The following is a 21,004-nucleotide window of genomic DNA, read 5'->3' as shown; positions in this document are numbered from 1 at the left end:
ACGAGCTTATGTTCCTAAAATGCATATCATCAGGAGAATAAAACACTTACTGAGAGCACACAAGTTTTAAACAAGACATTGACATAACAACTACGGTTTCACAACTAGGGATTCACAACAAGAGGGTCACAACTAGGGATTCCCAACAAGAGGTTCACAACTAGGGACTCACAACTAGGGGCTCACAAATATGGGATCATATCTAAAGGTTCACAACTAATGACTCGTAACTAGGGGTTCACAAATAGTGGCTCACAACTAGGGGTTCACAACTAGGAGCTCGCAAATAGGAGTTAAAAGCCAGTGGTTCACAACTAGAGGATCACATCTAAAGGTTTACAACTAAGAGTTAACATCCAGGGGTTGACATTAAGGAATTCACAGCTAGGGATACACAACAAGGGGTTCACTGCAAGGCGTTCCCAACTAGGGGTTCACATTTATGTTCACAGCTAGAGGTTTCAACTAAGGGTTCACATTTAGGGGTTCAAAAGTAGTTTACCTTAAGAAGGTCACAACTAGGGGTTCAGAAGAAGAAGTTCACGTCTAGGGGTTCAAATCAAGATGTTTTAAAGGGGTTCACAACACAAAAATCAGAATTATAGACTAACAAAGGGTTCATAACTAGAGATTCCCATAAGTGGGTTCACAATTAGGATTTCGCAACTAGAGGTTCATAACAAGGGATTCACATCTAGGGATTTACAACAAGGGATTTACAACTAAGGGTTTACATCTGGGGTTTCACAACAAAGGATTCACATTAAGGAGTTCACAGTTAGGGGTTCAGAAATCGGGGTTCACAACTTTGAGTTTTCAAGTAGTGGATCACAAATTACGTTCACAAGTAGAGATTCACAACAAGGGGTTCACAAGGAGTTTACAATTAGGCTTCAAACAAGGAGTTCACAGCAATTAGTTCACCATAAGGGGTTCATAACTAGAGGTTCTTAACTAGGGGGGTCGCAACAAATGGCTCAGAACAAAGGGTTCACAACCAGGGGTTGACAACAAGGGATTCACAACTAAGGATTCGATACAAGGGCTTCACAAAAATGAGTTCACAGACTCACAGAAAGAGAACTCCACCAACAGTCTCACATCAAAAGATCTCCAACAGTCTCACAGCAAGATATCTCCACCAACAGTTTCACATCAAGATGTCTCTATTAATTGTCTCACAACAAGATATCTCCAATAGTTTCACAGCAAGATATCTCCACCAATAGTCTCACAGTAAGATATCTCCACTAATAGTCTCACAGCACATCTCACACATCTCCACCAATAGACTCTCAGCAAGACTTGCAACAATAAACGTCAATACAAAATTCTCGCAACACAATTTTCCATATAAACAATTCAAAAGAATATGCTTAGGATATGAGACGTAAAGAAGTTATTAACACCTGGAGACCTCATTTACTAGTCTCGCCGGCTTGAATGTCCCCTTTTGATAATTACTTCCTCAAGGAGAGCCTATGTTTCAAGACTCTTCTTGACGAAGGCTCTGACAACATTCATGAAACTCACTCAAGACTCACAAATTGTCACAAGGGTTATATGATTCACAGAACCGACTCATAAAACTAGACACCCAAGCCCCTCAAGACTCAAACATCATAGATTTGAATTCACTCTAGAAATTTTGACGAGAAATTCTGTTGGCCACAAGTCACAGGAATATTATGATTCAAATAAGAAACTCCCACGAGAAACTCTGCTTCACCCACACATACCCAATCACTTGGACTGGGCGGTAGAGCGACGGTCTCGCTTCATGCAGGTAGGCGTTCAATCCCCGACCGTCCATGTGGTTGGGCACCATTTCTTCTCCTCGTCTCATCCCAAATTTTTATCCTGATCCCTTCCAAGTGCCTTCCAAGTGCTATATAGTCGTAATGGCTTGGCGCCTTCTCCTGATAGTTCCCACACTTCCACCTTGCTATTCATGATATACATTAGTGACTGACAAACTATCTACCAAGAACTCACATGATTGATGCCAATGTACTCGACGTAGGAGGCGAAGCCTTCGTTGAGCCAGAGGTCGGTCCACCACCTGGGCGTGACCAGGTTACCGAACCACTGGTGGGCCAGCTCGTGAGCCACCACCGCCACTACGTACTGCTTGTTGGAGGCGGCCGACACGCCGGGGTCGTAGAGCATGGCCGTCTCCCTGGAGTCAATGTCAGTTAATAGTGGACACACGGACTAACAGGTCATGTTATTGGCGATTGGCTCGCCCTAGGCAGTTAATATGTCTGATGGACACCTTGTTTGATGGCCACTTTATATGATGGCCACTTTGTCTGTTGGACACTTTGTCTGTTGGACACTCGATTGTTGCGCAGCATGGCAGTTACTGCGTATCAAAAACAATAGTTTTTTAAATAATCAATAATGCATTTTGAAACTCCACTATACATGAAAAGTTCAAATACAGTTGCAACCAACTGTTGAAGGGTGCTTTGTTGGAGGCAATTGATAGTCCCTACATCCAACAGCGCCCTTGTTTCCCAGGAACTTATTTCAATTACACTATAAATTTCAAGTACCAATTTGGAAAGATTAAGATAAACACATGAATATTAACTGTTACTACGAGTGAATTGTGGAGTTTTTGGTCTTTCAGGCTCTATCTAAAAGTAACATAAAAAGCTTCGTATCTTCATCCACTACAAGGTGCAAGGTATTTATTTTTGTATAACTTACCACGTCCTGAAACTTGTAAAAGCTATATTTCTCCTGAAGTCGGTAGTTCTACAGTAATAGTGGAGATCCGCCATGCATTTACTATCTATTATTCACGTAATATTAAAATTGATTAATGTAAAAGTATTGTGACTACTAAGCCGTTTGTAATTATATATTGTGCGCTTACACGTAGTTAGGCCTAGGAAAGGTTAGGTAAGGAATTTTGGTTATGCTGATTTAAGGAATGTTTACGCTGCAGTCCCCTTGGTAAAGTGGTAACACACTCGCCTGGCGTTTCGCGAGGCTTTGGCCTGGGTTCGAATCCTGGCCAGGGAGGATTTACTGCTCGCCAATCTGTTCACCCAACAGTAAAATGGGTTGTTAAGCGATATGGCGGGTCGTATTCCGGAAAAAAATTAGGATTAAGGACGTGCCCGAAACGCTATGCGTGCTAGTGGCTGTACAAGAATGTAAGCACTCTTGTATATATAAATAAATAAATAAAATACAGGCTGAAAGTGATTGAAACACGTTTTCAGCCATAGCTTTGAACATGGTTAAATGGGCTGTAAGTCAAATACCGATGTGTGTAGATTTGTATATCAGAATTTGGCTTCTACGTTGTGGATGGGGGGCGGTGTGCAAGACAAACATATAAATTGTGACACTAGCTCTCCACATATGTCAGTTGCTTAATTTAGAAACTGTACTTATGGTCGATCTCGAACCCATTGTTGATGTGACGACTTATACTGAATTTTGTAACTAGCTCATCAAGATTGTAACTTGCTTAGCTAAATGAATTGTGGGGTTCAGTCCCTGAGCCCATTATGTGCCTCTGTAACCCTTTCCACTACCGCCCACAAGATGGGTATGGGGTGCATAATAAATTAACTAAACTAAAAACTAAACGTTGTGAATTAGACGGCCCTTTGTTTTGATGAGGGGTTGGTAATAGGGCAGACCAATGGAATATTATCTAACACAGTACACAGTTACAAACCCAATAAGATTTCATCTTAGATTCAACAGAGTAGAAGAAGTTGTTAAACACATGGAGCAAAATCTTACTGAAGTTCTCAAACTTCTTACTCAAACAGTTCTCGAATAGTGCTTCACTAAATAAACTCTCTTCGAATTGCAATTCTGTAAATGCTTCACGCTCATATTAAAAATACAAAAATCCAAAACGGAGCCTAAACATGTAACCTAACCTACGCCTAACTATACATAGAACTTTGATATATTATATCACTAGGGAGGGGAGGGTTACCTGGCAATGCCCGAGTCTGTCATTCTCTCTTCTATCTATCTATCTATCTATCTATCTATCTATCTATCTATCTATCTATCTATCTATCTATCTATCTATCTATCTATCACTCCATCCAGCCATCCGTATTTTTTCTCAATCTATCCATCCATCTATATATTCACATATTCATCTTTCTATCCATCCATCCATCTATAATCATACAGGAAGAAACGTCGTTTACACTTAAAAATAAATCTTAAATTTAGTTTTTGTTCACAACTAACTGGAGCTTTTGGAGGTCCTCGTCCACATATTATTAAACCCAGTTATTTGTAGTCTATTTGTAAGTTATAAGTCCAATGTTATCCATAGTCACCTACACCAGTCTTTCAGGTCCTCCCTTTGGAGGAGGAGGACGAGTCCCTATATCATTCATATTCTCTTCAACAGATTCGCCTTCAGGTTACGAGTGCCCTTAAAGAGGACTTTGTATTGCCTCACGTGTAGGTCACGAGTCCCTAGTTCCCCATGCCCCCCCCCCCATCAACAAAGCCCTTGTGGTCCTTACCTGTAGGTAATGAGTCCCCAGTTCTCCATGGCTCCCGCAGAGAAGTCCGGGATGGCGACCATGTCCTGCTTGGGGAGCGGGTAGGATTGGTTGAAGTAGTCCTCGAAGTGGGTGAGAATGGGCGGCCCGACAAGCCTGGCGTACTCCGCCTGCTCCAGCGCCGACCCCCTCGCCCACACTGCCAGGGCCCCAGAGTGTGGTTACGTAACATGCTGTCACAGCTTCACGCTCTTTTATTATCTGTCACATTGTCACCTCGTCTCTCGCACTTTCTTTTTTCTCAAGTATAATGTAGTTATAGGTGTAACAGCTAATATAATATCCACGTATGCTTTACTAAAGCAAGGCATAATTTTATTCAGTGTAGGTGATAACATTGTTTCGTACAAAAATCTCAAAAACACAATAATATGTAGATTAGATAGCTATAACGCAAGTAAATCTATTGTAGTATAGTGCAAAATATATGGGTATAATATCCCATGATAAATAATGGTATTGAGAACTAAAGCACAGTACAGAATAATTTATCAAAATGATAACAGTGCATGAATTGGTCAGATGAAGCATGGGTTTAGTGCACGACATGTCATGGGATGAAGACCTACCCCTGAACAAGGTGTGGTTGTTGGCGGTGGTGATGGCGAGGCTGGCGAAGTCTGACACGACAAAGGCGACCAGGTAGGTGGACATCGGGACGCTTGTGTCGTAATGATCCCACACCCAACCCTCCTGATCCTCCCTGCATCACCATGGCAGCATGGGTGGTGGAGATGATGGGGATATATATAAAAGTATCCATCTATGTAATCGCTTTCAATCTCTCGCCTTATACTAAATGAAAATCCACAGAATTCCTCAATAACATTCCACAATGCAAAAAATGACCCTGAAACATCCAGGAAACTAATCATTATAACTGCTGTTCCCGATGTAACTGATACCTCTTTCTGGTTAATGATTAATATGATTACACATATTAAACATTCACACTGAAACATTGCCTGTGTAGTTTACAGCACTTACGCTGAAACCATGACCGAGGTGTGAGTGCTTACATGGGTATAGTCTCGATGATGGGCATGTTAGATATAGAGGACATGTTGGTGGTGCGACCCAGGTAGACCTCGAAGGTGGCCTTGAGACTGGGCTCGTCGAAGCACGGGAAGGCTCGTCGCGCGTCCGTCGCCTGGAACTGCGTCACCGCCAACGTCCTGGAAGGAATTATGTTGCTCATTGCTGGTTAGCTTTAAAAAGTAGATCCCTACCCTTGTGTGGTAGTGCATAACAGAAAATTGCATTTACATATTCGTACATTGAAACATGTATAGTCTAATGTAGTTGATCGTAACCGTGATATATATATATATATGTCGGAAAATCCGACACCATTTAATAATATCATACAGACAGATAAGAGCTGTGTTGTATAAACAAGTTACCCATAGAAAACGTAACTTGTAGTGGAATTACCGTCTAAAGAAAACGGGATATCATCACCACATACCATTATAATTCACCAGCTATTCTGCTGGGAATTATTCTTAAATACATTAGTCTTTGGACTTTACCATCATAAAAACATCTTATATAAATTAACTTAATTATCAATATTAAAGTAGAGTAAATGTGACCCTTCTATCACGTTCTGAAATCTGGACAATGTAAGCCAGGCGTCAGAGTGGGAGGAAGGAGGCGGGCATTGTTGTGTCACCTCCGAGACACGGGAGCAAATTCGGCTCCTGTTAAATTTATTTGGACCTTCGGAACCGGAATATTCGGTCCTATGAACCCACATTTGGTCATCTTAGTACCGGATGAACCAGTTAACCAGTGGATTCATTAAATATACTAGTGCAGTGTTATTTAAACAAGGCCAGCAGTCAAGACGGCAGCGTAGCCTCGAGGGAGCTCAGGAGCCTCCCTCAGCCCAGTTCAGCTTCGTCAGCGGTTTCATGCACACCCACAGATATTTGGTGGCGTGTTATTTCGTGAAATGACAGCGCTAATATTGAAACCAGCCAAATTAGTGACTGTGTCTTCGCGAGATTGTTCACGGATTTCGTGGTGTTACATTTCGTGAGAGATTATCTACGAATTTTGTGGACTTTATTTCGCGAGGTCACTAATAATATTTAATACTTCTAGATAATATTAGAAGTTTTATAGAGGCTAATTAAGAGGCTATTATCAATAATTGTGTATATTATTTCTCCAAAATAGAGAATTATTTAATATATATTGCACTAGTGATCACAATATATTTACTAATTGCCAACCCACAACAGGGTAGGATATGACTAGTTGAACTATTATTGTTCATCCTAGTCCCATTATTACCATAGTCAGTTGTACTATATTAATTAACCTAACACCATTAATGAATGGTCCAGACCCTATTTTGGGTGTAATTTTTATCAACTCGAGTTGAGTTGTATATATAATAATTTACTTATGATCATTACACCTTTGAGTGATTAATTAGTGTCTCTTCCATCCTAGGGTGATATAGAGGAGCTAACCTAAAGGTACTTCCAGTGACACTGGTTTATCACTCAAATCATTAGTGTGTATGATTGTATATATATAATGTGTATTAATTTTAAGTGCTAACCTCTAGTAGAGGTAGGATTATTGCCTAGTGAGTGCAGAATTTACCCTAGGCTACCATTAGTGTTTGTTCAGTATTATGAGCAGCCCAAGTACAAGTCCCACAAGGCTTCACCAACTAGCCAGTATGGATAATGCAGGGAGAATGAAAAGAACCCTTGCAGGTCTTAAAGGCCACTTAACAAGACAGATCAAGAAATGTGAAGATTTGTCACAACAATCTCAAGTTGATTATGCTGACCTGGAAAGCTATTATCAAGCAGCTGCAGGTAAATTTGAGCAAATCAAATGCCAAATAGCTGTCCTTGTGGGGACAGACTACTACCATCAATTCATTGGTAGCCCTACTAAACATCAGGGCATAACCATGTTAAACTCTGCAGGAGGTAAATTACTCTCAGGCCCAGTATCAAGCCTGAGGAGACCTATGCCTGCAGATAAACAATACCAGTAGAAATCTAATTTTGTCAGCTGATTATATTTCTCCAGTAGCATTATACTAAGGAGATTACAGCTGACTATAGTAACAGAGGTTGATGTTAGTATCATCATTTAAAGCTGAAGATGAGTTCATGAGGCCTCAGTGGCAAATCAGTGAACAGTAGCCTAAAACAGCTACAAGTCACTGCGACCAATGTCACTGAACCCACTGCAGTCTCAGAACCATACTTTACTTTAATGATGAGCTATTCAATCTTCTGAATCAATTAACTAAATTAAACCCCAATAAATATGATGACTGATTTGATACATTTATTATTTAATCAAGATGTATTCCATGGGCCTCAGTGTTTATATCAGTGACCAGTTACCTGAAGAAACTTCAAGTTATATCTAATGTCACTGATCTCACTGCAGTCCCTGAATCATACTTGACTGTAGTACTTGATCACATTCAGTCTTCTGGGTTAAATAATATGTAATAAGGCTTGAATATTAGCCTTTCAAGAGTTGACAGGGAAATGAAATTGCATTAGACTTCTAACCCCTGCAACTCTAGTACGGGACATCCGTCCTGTACGAACAGACACACAAATGTGTGATTACTAACTACTAACATCAAATTAATCTAATAATTCGAAGGAGGAGTATCGGTGTTCGTCTGTTCTAAATAGGACTTCGACCCGTGAGCAGCCCCCTGGGGAATTATGTCGGAAAATCCGACACCATTTAATAATATCATACAGACAGATAAGAGCTGTGTTGTATAAACAAGTTACCCATAGAAAACGTAACTTGTAGTGGAATTACCGTCTAAAGAAAACGGGATATCATCACCACATACCATTATAATTCACCAGCTATTCTGCTGGGAATTATTCTTAAATACATTAGTCTTTGGACTTTACCATCATAAAAACATCTTATATAAATTAACTTAATTATCAATATTAAAGTAGAGTAAATGTGACCCTTCTATCACGTTCTGAAATCTGGACAATGTAAGCCAGGCGTCAGAGTGGGAGGAAGGAGGCGGGCATTGTTGTGTCACCTCCGAGACGTGTGGAGCAAATTTGGCTCCTATCATTCTGGACAATGTCGGCCAGACGTCAATAGAATGGAGTGTTAAACAGCCATTGTATATTGAGACCAGAGGCTCACACAGGAGCAAATTCGGCTCCTGTTAATTTTACTTGGACGTAGTGTTATGGAAACCAAAGGTACCATCTCCAACACGATGTCTACAATTCAAGTTAAGTCTATCCGAAACCCGTTTATCATTCATTTATGGCCATTAATGTCAGGATATAGGGTGACCCGGTTAGATCACGTGGAAGCCTCAAACTAAAGGTAATTAAGCCAGGTCTTAAATGTTCCATATAGTGTTTTCTCTGATATACTTGTCATATATAGGATTCTGGCTTCACAGCTAGCGCACTTTTGACAGGTCAAGACGAGGATGCAAGATTTTGTGCACCAGTTACTGGGTGATATGGAAGCTACCTCAAAGAGGATAATTTGGTGTCTACACCCTAGTTATACCTGGTGGACTAACCTGCTGTACTATAAGATAAGGAACCTCTTCAATGTATGTAGTCTATTCTTGTAGTTTGATTGGCTGCATATATATAAACTAATAAACCCCCCTAATGTGTAGAGGATCGATTTGTGAGATTATGAGATTATTGCAGAAATACAGTCCACTTATCATTATACAAATTGCTATCGAAGTATATAAATTAACGTAAATATAAATTCATATAAATTAAATAAATATAAATCTCACAGGTCGGTTCCCACAATATATATATATATATATATATATATATATATATATATATATATATATATATATATATATATATATATATATGTGTGTGTGCTTCAGCTTAAAGTTTAGACCCAGTTTCTTGTGTATGACCCTCTGTCCTGTGTGCCAGTGAATACGAACCTAATCCTCACTCTAATAAGACCTAATTGAATTACTCAGATTAGGCAAAATTGTAATTATTTTTTTGTCTATAAATCTGTTAATAATAATAATGTTTTCTGGGAGACATAAGATGCACGTCATGAACAACAGAACAAGTGAGAGAGGCTTCGACAATGAACAGTATGGACACTCAATTTGTATAAATATTCTACATTAGCTAATCTCAATAAATATCACATATTTAAGAATCGCAAGTAAAATTAAAAATATAAAGAAAACAAAATAAGAAATCGATCCAGAAGTCACTGACGTATGAGACAAGAATACTGCCCCAGCATTCGAGGACATCCTGGAAGGAAACCTTGTTATATCTTGCATCAACAAAAGTCTCAAATGGATAGAGTATTCCTTACGTTGGAATCTACAGGAATAGTCTAGCAGACCTAAGGTGCCTTTCTTCGTAAATAAATTTAAAGTCAGATGTTCATAAATATTTAATGGGTCAAAAATATATATCATTTACATATTAAATAAAAGCTAGAATGATGTTTAAAGTATACTAGGGAGTTTAACAATATGGAATTAAACCAGCAGGCACAGGCAGGCTCGGAGAGTAACCGACCCAGATAGCCCTCCCCCCATCCCCCCATGAGGAAGTTTGGGTCATCAACAAAGCATTTGGATAGAGAAGTGGCCAAGTTGACTGTTTACGTTACAGGCTACTTATGCTCGTGCCACCTCTTGGGTGGCTTAATCTTCATCAATCACTCAATATTTTTACGAAACGGGACCGAGCGAACATGATGATAGCTGAGTAGGCATCCAGCGTTCCACCACTTGAACACCACAATACCGCCGAGGAAGTAGAACAACCACGTATATGGCACGCATGGGTCACCGCCCTCTGAGTAGGGGGGCAAGAAGGCGTATTCCTGGACAGCAGACCCATAAGGCAAACAGACGAGAGGCGCCTTTGTTTACCTCATTACCGGGAGGTAAACAGTGGCCATCCCGGCCCCACGCGGTCTGATTACAAACATCCGCTCAACCAAGGTAGAACAAATGTTCTTGATCTGAAAACTTTCATCATTTCCTTTAATGATAGTGCCCCCATGGATAGGAGTGATTTTGACAATAGGAGAACACAGAGTATCATATACAATAAAATTACCAAGATATTTACGATCAAAGTGCACGACACAAGACCAAACAAGGGAGAACCTCATTCGCAGTGGGCCACAGCCAGGAACTAGACCTTTCTGACATTACTGAATTCTGCAGAAACAAAATGAGATGCTTTGAACCATTAGGTGACAGATTAACAAAATAAATAAAACCAAACATGTCCGAGACATTTGTGAAGAAATCAAACACATCAACAAGCAGAAGACATTCCAGTCTACGGAGTTAAAAAGAGTATGCATAGAATTGAAGGAGAACTGAGTGATAGAGGTACAGCCCGACTTACCATCCTAAACTACACTCCAGGTGATCGAGTTTGGACTAATGGTTATCTCCACAAACCACAGGTATGCTTCCCACGTCCAACTCGATGCTTTAGATGTAAAGACTTTAACCCATACCAAAAAAGGATGTACAGAAAGTATTATCTGTGGAATTTGCTCAGGTACCTATTACAAAAAAACATGCAGTTCAGGCATACTTAAATGTTCAAATGTAGTGGTGACTATGACGTCTATTTCTCATCACCACCTCTGCATCTACTGAAAACAACACCACGTCTCAAGCCTTTGCCACATAATCACTGGCATGCCACGTTGATGCGTGTGCCTACATTACCACTCGTGCAGTCATCGGGAGGATGAACCCTTCATGCAAACTGCACCTACAATATAGAAGCTTTAGGGGAGAGGAGAGGCCAAGCTGGCTGTCTCTGTTTGCTCCAAATAACCCATCTGAACAAATAGCCTGGATGTGTCACAACGGAAAGGTTGATGATATTCTTGACTGATATAAGAATTTTGCACCAAGACTGTAATCTTTTGTTGAATTATCTGCATGTCTCTTGCAAATTGTCTATACAGTATACCTAGCTCATAAAAGTATTTGTGTGTACGTCTGATACCATACTACTTGTGTAAAGGAGGAAATGTATATGTTTATCTCTCAGAATGTTCGGTAATATGTTTATTGATTGTGATGTGTGTCTATGTATGTATTAACACAATGTACTGAACGGGGTGAGAATAGCTTGAGCTACCCCATCCCTTTGTGTGTATTTTACCTCAATAAACTTATTTCAATTTCAATTTCAATAACCACTTGGACTGAATGGTGGAGCAAGGGTCACTTTTCTCACAGGTCGGCATTCAATCCCCGACCGTCCAAGTGATTGGGTACCATTCCTTCCCTCCCTCCTATACAATATATCCCCCTTCTTGTATACCTTCCAAGTGCAGTATAGTCGTAATAGCTTAGTGCATTCTCCTCATAATTACCTTACCTTACTCCAAATAAACATAACAAATAATTACCACAATAAAAAATACTGCTACTTATACAGCCTATACAACTGGGCAGTCTTTTCATAAGTGTCAAGGGTTGCAATAAGTCGGAAGTAGGAAGCCTTGAGTGCCTCCGGATTCATCCCTTCATCACAACTATAACAAGAGGGGTGTGATTTTACGCTTATTAGTGAGGATCCCGACTCGTTCCGTAACCAATTTCCATATATCCTTTTATTTGTATTTCGGTTAAGACGTGGGATAGATACCTCCCAAACTACTGGTTAGTGAAAGCAATTACTTAAGAATTATGTAATTGCTTAAGTAATTGATAAATTACTTAAGAAGCATTATATACTTAAGGAGCATTATATACTTAAGAAGCATCATATACTTAAAGAGCAATATATACTTAAGGAGCATTATAAAATAATTAATGAGTATCAAACACCTCTGTGCCATGAAGATATTTGCGTGTATTTAATAATCATAACGTCATAGTGATGTAGATTATAACTGCAGAAGATGGAGACGCAGCCTTCTCTGCTACCTGCAGGTATCAAGTATAATGTAACCATAACATTGTGCATATCTAGGATTCCTGGGGGAGGGGAAAGGAACTATCAGCAGAAAGCGCCAAGCCATTACGACTATATAACACTTGAAGGGCATCAGGATAAGGATTTGGGATGGGAATCGGGGAAAGGAATAGTGTTCAACCACTTGAGCAATCTCCTGATTATTACCTTGGACGGTTGGGGATTGAACACTGCCCTGCATGAAGGAAGACCGTCCAGCCCAACTGGTAACATTTATACGCTTTTCTAAGTAGCTTATAAAGCCTTTCATGTTTCATATTTTGGTATCGTCAATTATATATCTAAATCAATAAGTATTCGTAAAATTTCTTACCGTCGATTAACATCTGAATTAATTGACAAGGGAAAGACGTTAATAAAAGTTGATGTGACACTAACTAATCGACGCTAAAAATGTCAGTAAAATCTCTTATCTATCTTCGTCAGCTTTCACCGCCACTTCCCAAAGCGGTGATAAGTCTACATGTGCTTGACGTCTATAATACCAACTCACTTTTCGGTACCGTCGGAGTCCCTGTAATTGGAGCGGTAGAAACCATGGAGCTGGTCGTTGAGATAGCCTATGAACTCCATGGAGAGGATGTACTTGTGACCCTGCTGCAGCTCCTCTTCCAGATGAGCCACGTAGAACTGCCGCTCATGATCATACTCGTGTTTCTTTATATTCAAGCCAAGGCCTTCCGTGTTCCCCACAGGCACCACCTACAACACCAAAGGTCTTGCATGTTAGGGCAAGAAAGGCTGCGGTGCTCAGAAGTTAAGATTTTTCAACAATTTAAACTAGTGAAAACATTATATAACTTAAAAAAACAATGAAACAAAACCAAATGCAGTTCCTCAAAAAAACTTAATTTCTAATCTTTTACTTACTCTGGTGTGTGAAAATTAGAGATGAGATGATTATTCGGAATCGAAAAAAATTTATCATATCCTTTATCATATCCATTTCAGATCCTTAAACCGATTCTTTAACATTTAATAACAAAATTAAATTTTCAAGTTTTAAGTAATAATTAAAATTCTTTAAGTTGTGATCATAAACAATCAAGCATTATACTCTAAAGTTTCACTTTTCTACTTGGCAACTAACTTGAAAAGAAGTCATTGAAAAACGGAAAATTTGGGATAAAAAATTACCACAGAGCACAGAACATTGATAAATATATTGAAGAAATGAGAGCAGTCGACTCACAGCCTTTCCCTGTTGTAGAGGTTATTGTGTTTATAAGACTCATCGATTATAACTGCCCAAATTATCACATTCTTTCCAGAAAATAGTTAAAAGATTAAACGATGTTGTGAGTACCATGTGTCCTGTACCAACCCGCCCTCTTAAAAATAACGTCACTTTTCGCTCGTATGCGCGCTATGGCCAAATTTGGACGTAATTTGAAATGAAATCGACTCACAAAAGTGACGTACTGTTCCGTTTTCTGTTTGAGTCGTCCGGCTTACTCGGCCAGCTTAGAAAAGGATTCTTTCCATTAACGTTTTTCATACCGTTTTGAAACTTTATGAGAATTTCCTGATCACCTAACTTATCAGAGAACCCTTAACTTACTGTTGATGAAAAAAAAAAATCCCCAAATTTATATTCTTTTTTTTTTCATTTTCAAATTACGTCCATATTCCGCCATACTAGTAAACGGCCAAAAGCGACGTTCTTTTTAAGAGGCCTGAACACAGTATAGTATGTAGCGTTAGAGGCAGGATACAGGACGTTAACAGTGCTAAGAATTTGCCCATTGCTAGTAACTGCCGGGCCAGCAATCACTAGTAAATCAGTGATTTGTTGAACAATCAACTACAGTAGGTGACTGTAGTGCTTTTAAATTGCTAATCTAAACTAAATATAGAGACTTACGTCTGTCCTACATAGCCAGTGTTCAAAGTAAATTTTACATAGTATCATTAGTGTGCGTTTACACTTATGGTGCCTGGTTAACGATTCTCTTTATAACTGGAAATTTGAATTTACAGTATTTGAATACTGATTGACGAATATATATAACTACCTAGGCGAAACACCGATACAGAAGATTATTGCTGATGATGGCGTGTCTCTAAGGCCTTTATCATTTTTATTAAACAAGCTTTTATAGCCTAACGTCTTCTACAATCAAATTTATTCTCATCTCACTATACTTGTCAGTACCAGTACACTGTTGTCACTACCTGGAGGTCTCTACACTGTTGCCAGTACCTTGTGGTCTCTACACTGTTGTGAGTACCTTGTGGCCTCAACACTGTTGTTAGTAATCACTGTGGTGTCTACACTGTTGTCAGTCACTATATTGTTGTTAGTAATCACTGTGGTCTCTGACAGTCATAATATTGTGGTATCTATACAACTATACTCAGATTCACAGGATCTCATCTAATTTTAAATTTGAATTATTTTCCGCTATCAAAACGTGTAACTTTTTTACTCACTTCTCAAAGTCATATAATACATTTTATGTTTAATCACTTGATTTGTAATTTTTACTCTAGGACCCAGTGTTCGATTCTCGTGGTACAATTGAGAACGTTTGGGCAAGTTTCCTTTAACCTCATACCTTTGTCCATGGCAGTAAGTAGGTACTCCATAGTTAGGAAACTGTTGAGGGTTGCATTCTAGGAAAGGTCAGTAGTTAGCCTAGCCGGACCTCGATAAACCTAATAGACTTCCTGTCTGATAATGGTAAATGACCAAAATTTTTTATTTGTATAACCGCAAGAGGTTATAATATTTAATAATAATAATAATAATCTTAATATTATGTACTAAAACATTAAATCCTTTTGGATATCATATCATAATCAAGAGGAGTTAATAATTAAGGAGGCCTGGACAGAATATTCGTAATAAAGAACACAATAGGTGAATGTTACAGGTGTTGACACGTGTTGCATAACGAAGGGCGTTGCAATATTGTTATATCTTACAAAGTATTCACTTTGTTATATTTATTTATTCAAAAAAGTTGCAAAAACAACGTAGAAATTCAACAGCATTTCCAGGCCCAGAACTACAAGTTTCTTGTTGTGTTCTTATTGTTTCCGCTATATGATACATGTGAAGTAATATTGTAGTAAATAACAGTCTAAACTAAAATTAAATGTTTTAGCGCAGTTGTAAACAAAACAAACTCTGCAACCTACCCTGATAGTGTCATTCTTGGTGATGATGTCGGCGATGTGGAGAGTGATGTTGAGGGTGGGCTCCAACACCTCCATCTCGACCTCCACGTAGCCCAGGATGCTGAAGTTGCCGTTGATGAAGGGTTGAAGCTTGACCAGGTAGTGGAGGGGCTTCAGGGCTTTGGGAAGACGGGCGTCTATCTCTTCGAGAAATGGCGCCTCCGTGGTGATGGGGAGGGGAGATGTAGGCGCCCTTGTGCTGCTGAAACTGATGCCTGTTTTGGTCTTAGTGCCTGAGAGTCGTTTGCTGGTGGTGTTGGACCTGACGGGGGTGAGGCGCTTGGTAGAATTTGAGGTGCGTCTCCGGGCTAGCATAGGCTTGCGCTCCGTCGACTGCTGTAGAAGGACACTGACAATAGTTATTCCAGGAGTGACTCCTAAATTATTATTTATGTAAAAAGTAAATATATTAACGTATGCACAATGGCTAATATTTGACGCACCCAATAAGGAACTTTCGTGAGGTTTACGAGTTCATATTTTTTGTATAAACAACTAAACGCACACTCCCAAACGCATATATAGAAGGGTAGCCATCATAAGAAAATATAAATATTTTTTTAATTTGAAAAGTCGTTCAGAATCTTACCCGGTGGTGCCCGGGTAGAGCCGGCATTATTTCACCAAAGGCAACTCCATGAAAATTATGAAAAATAGCGATAAATAAATGGGAATTTATACGGCATTCGACCATATGGCTACACATCCCTTCTCTGTTCCTCTATTTCTATCTATGTATACCTTTATCCACCAATTCATCAATCTGTCCATCTACTTATCTATCTACCCATCCATTTTTTGTTAGATATATACAAGAGTTGTTATATTCTTGTACAGCCACTAGTACGCGTAGCGTTTCGGGCAGGTCCCTGGAATACGATCCCCGCCGCGAAGAATCGTTGTTACAACCAAGTACACATTTTACTGTTGAGTTAAACAGAGGCTACAGTTAAGGATTTGTGCCCAGTAAATCTTCCCCAGCCAGGATACGAACCCATGACAAAGCGCTCGCGGAACGCCAGGCGAGTGTCTTACCACTACACCACGGAGACGTAAAAACTAAATCTAATGGGCAAATCCATTAATCTACCATCTGCCTGTCTGTGTCTGTCTCTTATCTCCTTTATTCTCTCTCTCTCTCATAAAAATATAATTGTTTAATGTGTGGGTTGTCGTCAATGAGAGGAGCTCAGTAGTGCGAAAAACTAGAAAAAGAATAGTTACCCCTTTCTCTGGTAAAAAGCTTGTGAAGGAGTGGAAGAATCGTCTGTTTTATGTGAGTACGGGCAAGTTATTAACAGCATAAAATTTATGTTAATTTTCTCAAGATCATTGAATACTCTTGCATATTCCTATAAGGAAAAATAGTTTTAATTAGTTAGTTTTGAAAATATATAGCTGTGCCAAAAATCGTCGTGGAGATCTGAATGTGACCACTGTCACGTTGTTCGTTTTTTAATTTTGGTACCCCAGACCATTTCTTCTGCCAAATTGGGTGAGGTTAGCCCCAAGCATCTGGCCCAGCCCCTCCTCCGAATAGACAGTACGTTTTAACACTAAATGTAATAAGTACAATCCAGACTACCGGCTTAGTACATAAATACACTTAATCGCCAGAATCGCACCAAAATATTGTAAATATTAGAGTTTACCTGAAAATCTGTATAGGAAACCACGACCAAACCTAACCTTCTTCGTGTAGAACAAGCATTTTATTGCTTCTTAATTACAGTTAATTCTTAATCTATAGCTATATTGATATTATAGTTTTATAAAACTAATGAAACAAAACTAAAATCTTTCAATAAATTATAAAGTAATTCGGGATATTTTCAAATTTTGTATAAAATCTCTATTGTTTAATAAAATTAAGAAAGAAATTCTTTATATTTAAACCTTGCGTCTAAAGACTTTAATATACAAACTCCATCCTAAAATTTTGAGTGTCTTAACAGAATATGGGGAGGTAAATGTAATGGCATAATTAAGCGTATTTATGTACATGCAGACAGTAAGGAATGTACTTATTATTTAGTATTTACATATATGGGATGATTAATAAGTAGTATACTTATTATATTTAGTATTAGATCGTATTTAGCATTATTAATTCTTATTTAAGAATGTACTTATTACGTTTAGTATTAACCTCCGATTGGACAGTACGTTTATTTAGTAAACGTACTCTAATCGGAGGATGCGAATCGAATAATACAGGAGATCTCCATGTGGCGAGCCTTGAAGTGGGGACAGCTGAAGAGAAGTCGGTGAGAGGAAATGCTGAAGTTGAAGAGAAAAGTGCCAGGGCTTGACCCAGCTGCATGTCTTAAGTCGATGCTGAAAACAACCCACCATCTAGCTAGGCTGGGAGACGGGTCTGAAAGGTGTCAATGGCAGGGCTTCTTCATTCAAGGTAGAGACGTCTGTCTTCTTTCTTCTATCTTCTTCTATGTGGTGCTTCTTCTTCTATTTTTTTTCATGCTTCGTGTAGTCATTTGATGTTTCTTGTACTCAGCGTAGTCTTCGGGGAAGAGTTCGGGTTCCAGTATAGATTCATCACATTCCGTGTAGATTGTGTCGTTGTCAAGAATGCACCTCGCAGTAAACTCAGGAGGACTCTGCTTGTATTCATTGGCTTTCATGTTATATATAACGCCGGAGATCCGGCTGGAATGGTGTCACGTTGTAGCAGTAATGCATTCACTGCTGGAGAAACGATTTCCTCTTCATTCGAGGCCGGGTTTGGTGAATGTTCTATAACGTCGACAAAGGCAATAGAATCGTCATCAGAAGACAGGTGGAGGTCTGCAGAAGCATCAGGTGTAGGTTCCTGTGAAGCTGGTGTAGTCACAGGTACAACTAGAGCAGTAGATGGTTAGTCTGAAGTAGCAGTGTGCAAAGATATTGCAGGATCTGTAGCAGAAGCTGTAGCAGGTTGCAGAGGGTGGGCATCAGCAGAAAGGATATCTGCCAATGCATTTGGAGAGATGGTGATGTCAGGGGCAGAAGTAGTATTTGTGGCTGAGGTCGTAGCACTAGCGGTGGCTGAGACTGTAGTTGTGAAGAGTTCTTCAGGAACAGTAAAAGTTGGTAGACCATTGTCAGTGTATAGGATGTTTAGAATTCGTACGAATTCCTTGATGTTTGTGCCTGCAATCATTTCAGCAGTGCGGATGAGTCCCATTATAGCACTGAGATTTCTGTTGGGGAGCAGCATCTGGTGTGGTGAAGTCTGGCTTGTTGATTGACCAGAGAAGGGTTGTGGCTGCATCGATGATTGGTTGGACTGGGACCCAAGCCCCCAATTACGTGCAGACTGTGCAGAAGCTCCGCCCCCACCCGGAAGCAGAGGAAAGTTGGCGGCTTGAACGTTGAAAGTTGATGGTTCACGACGAGTAGTGTTGGCTTGCCTGGCGTCGAACATCTGTAATTCCTCACGTCTTCGAGGGCACTCGGCAGAGACGGCAGTATGGTGGCCTTGGCAGAGAAGGCATTGGAGGAAGTCATTGGTGCATTGTTTGAAGTGGTGATTCTCGGCGTACTTGCTGCACCGTTGGTCCTGAGAAGGACATTGTTTCGTAAAGTGCTCACAGCTTTAGCACTTAAAGCATTGTCGAAGCTGGTAGTAGCGTTCTTTGCTGATTTGCCGGGGTGTGCAAGCGAGGCCGAAGCACCGGAAGCCGTTGGTGGTAGCAGAAGTAGCTTCCTCAGGCGAAGTGAAGCTGACCTTCATGGTGGAGAGGTGGCTGTCCTGCACAGGGATGAATTTTACAGTGACAGCAGTCAAGGAAGGGTTCTGTTCGGTTATACTGGTGGCGACGTCGGTGGCAACTTTTTTCGAGAGGAGGGAGCTCACTCTCCAGACAAAAAACGTCCTGGCTGCGAGGTAGTGTCGTGGTGGGGTGAGGAACATGTACGCCTCCTCGAGAACAGTAAGGTTGATGGGGTCAAATAGACGTTGTACGGCCTCGCCACTGCTGAACAGCAGTTGAGGGAGTCCTTCATCATCGACGACGACATCCAATGGTGTAACAGGGCCCGGTCCCCTCTAAATCGTACCTTGATTCGGTAGATCATGGTGGCTCTTGTTGCTGCTCAATGTTTACCCTCCCGACAATGCTAGGTGCAAGAGGGCCTTGTCTAGAGGGTTGCACTTTCCTTAAGAGGTCTCCCATCTCTTACCGGTATAGTGCACCGGATCAGGGTGGGGTTTGACCTTCTAAAGCAATGTACTCTGTGTGTAAGGATGCGTTGCAGGGCCTCCAGCTTTGGACCGAAAAACAGACTGACAAATAGGACAGTATTTTATAGTATAGATTATAGATAGGGTACTTGGCGGTGACCAGATAGTTCCTATGCCCATGTCTTTTAGTATCTTCTTTATCTCACATAGTTGATGATGACATCAAGGTAAGTTATACTTCCTTCATGATATTATTAAATGGAATATCTGATAAAAGTATCTGTCAGAAACAAGCCTCAAAAAATAATTAAAATGCAATTTATTTTCAATACAACAAATAATAGGAGGTAAAGCAGCACATACTACTTTTTATATAGTAATGAAAAAATGTGGAACTAATGTGCCAGAGCTAACGTCATGGTGGTGGTCACTGCGGCACTATGTCTTGTGGTACTTGCTTCCTTCATGCCATTCCCTACACACTGATTTCGGGCACGTTCCCAAAAGCAATTACTGTTAAGTTAAAGATTGGGTGAGGTTAGCCCAAGGATTTGGACTCCAGCCACAAACAGAAAGATAGACAGATGAAGTTTTCATGTTTATCAGAGAAAATGTATGTTTGTCCAATATGTGAGGCTAGACTATGTTATACTTTATACTATGTTATGATACAGTAATGAAAAAATGTGGAACCTACGTGCCAGAGCAAACGTCATTGTGTTGGCACTATGTCTGTTAAGTTAAAGAGTGGGTGAGGTTAGCTCAAGGATCTGGACTCCAGCCACAAACAGAAAGATTGACAGATGAAGTTTTAATGTTTATCAGAGAAAATGTATGTTTGTCCAATGTGTGAGACTAGACTATTTTATACTTTATACGATGTTATGATATAGTAATGAAAAAATGTGGAACCAACGTGCCAGAGCAAACGTTATGATGGTGGTCATTGTGGTACTTGCTTCCTTCATGCTATTTCCTACACACTGATGTCGTGCACGTTCCCAAAAGCAATTATTGTTAAGTTAAAGATTGGGTAAGGTTAGCCCAAGGATCTGGACTCCAGCCACAAA

The 21,004-nt window shown here is 39.9% G+C and overlaps 1 protein-coding gene across 5 annotated transcripts in view; it reads right to left on the bottom strand.

Moving 5' to 3' along the window:
• The window catches only part of LOC123751624 (aminopeptidase N), a 78,300-nt gene that overhangs the window by 15,634 nt on the left and 41,662 nt on the right, over positions 1–21,004 (bottom strand). For 3 of the 5 annotated variants that reach the window (XM_045733716.2, XM_045733730.2, XM_045733724.2), the window contains exons 3-8: positions 15,713–16,087; positions 13,062–13,270; positions 5,579–5,734; positions 5,129–5,262; positions 4,521–4,698; positions 1,996–2,179 (exon numbers count right to left, since the gene is read on the bottom strand). In XM_045733716.2, the coding sequence (XP_045589672.1) occupies positions 1,996–2,179; positions 4,521–4,698; positions 5,129–5,262; positions 5,579–5,734; positions 13,062–13,270; positions 15,713–16,087 (1,236 nt within the window). The remainder of the gene's footprint in view (positions 1–1,995; positions 2,180–4,520; positions 4,699–5,128; positions 5,263–5,578; positions 5,735–13,061; positions 13,271–15,712; positions 16,088–21,004) is intronic. The other 2 variants (XM_045733736.2, XM_045733741.2) reach the window with 1 other exon arrangement.

The sequence above is a fragment of the Procambarus clarkii genome, chromosome 4, assembly GCF_040958095.1.
Source record: "Procambarus clarkii isolate CNS0578487 chromosome 4, FALCON_Pclarkii_2.0, whole genome shotgun sequence".
Classification (NCBI taxonomy): domain Eukaryota; kingdom Metazoa; phylum Arthropoda; class Malacostraca; order Decapoda; family Cambaridae; genus Procambarus; species Procambarus clarkii.
This window is presented reverse-complemented; position numbering and strand designations above follow the sequence as displayed.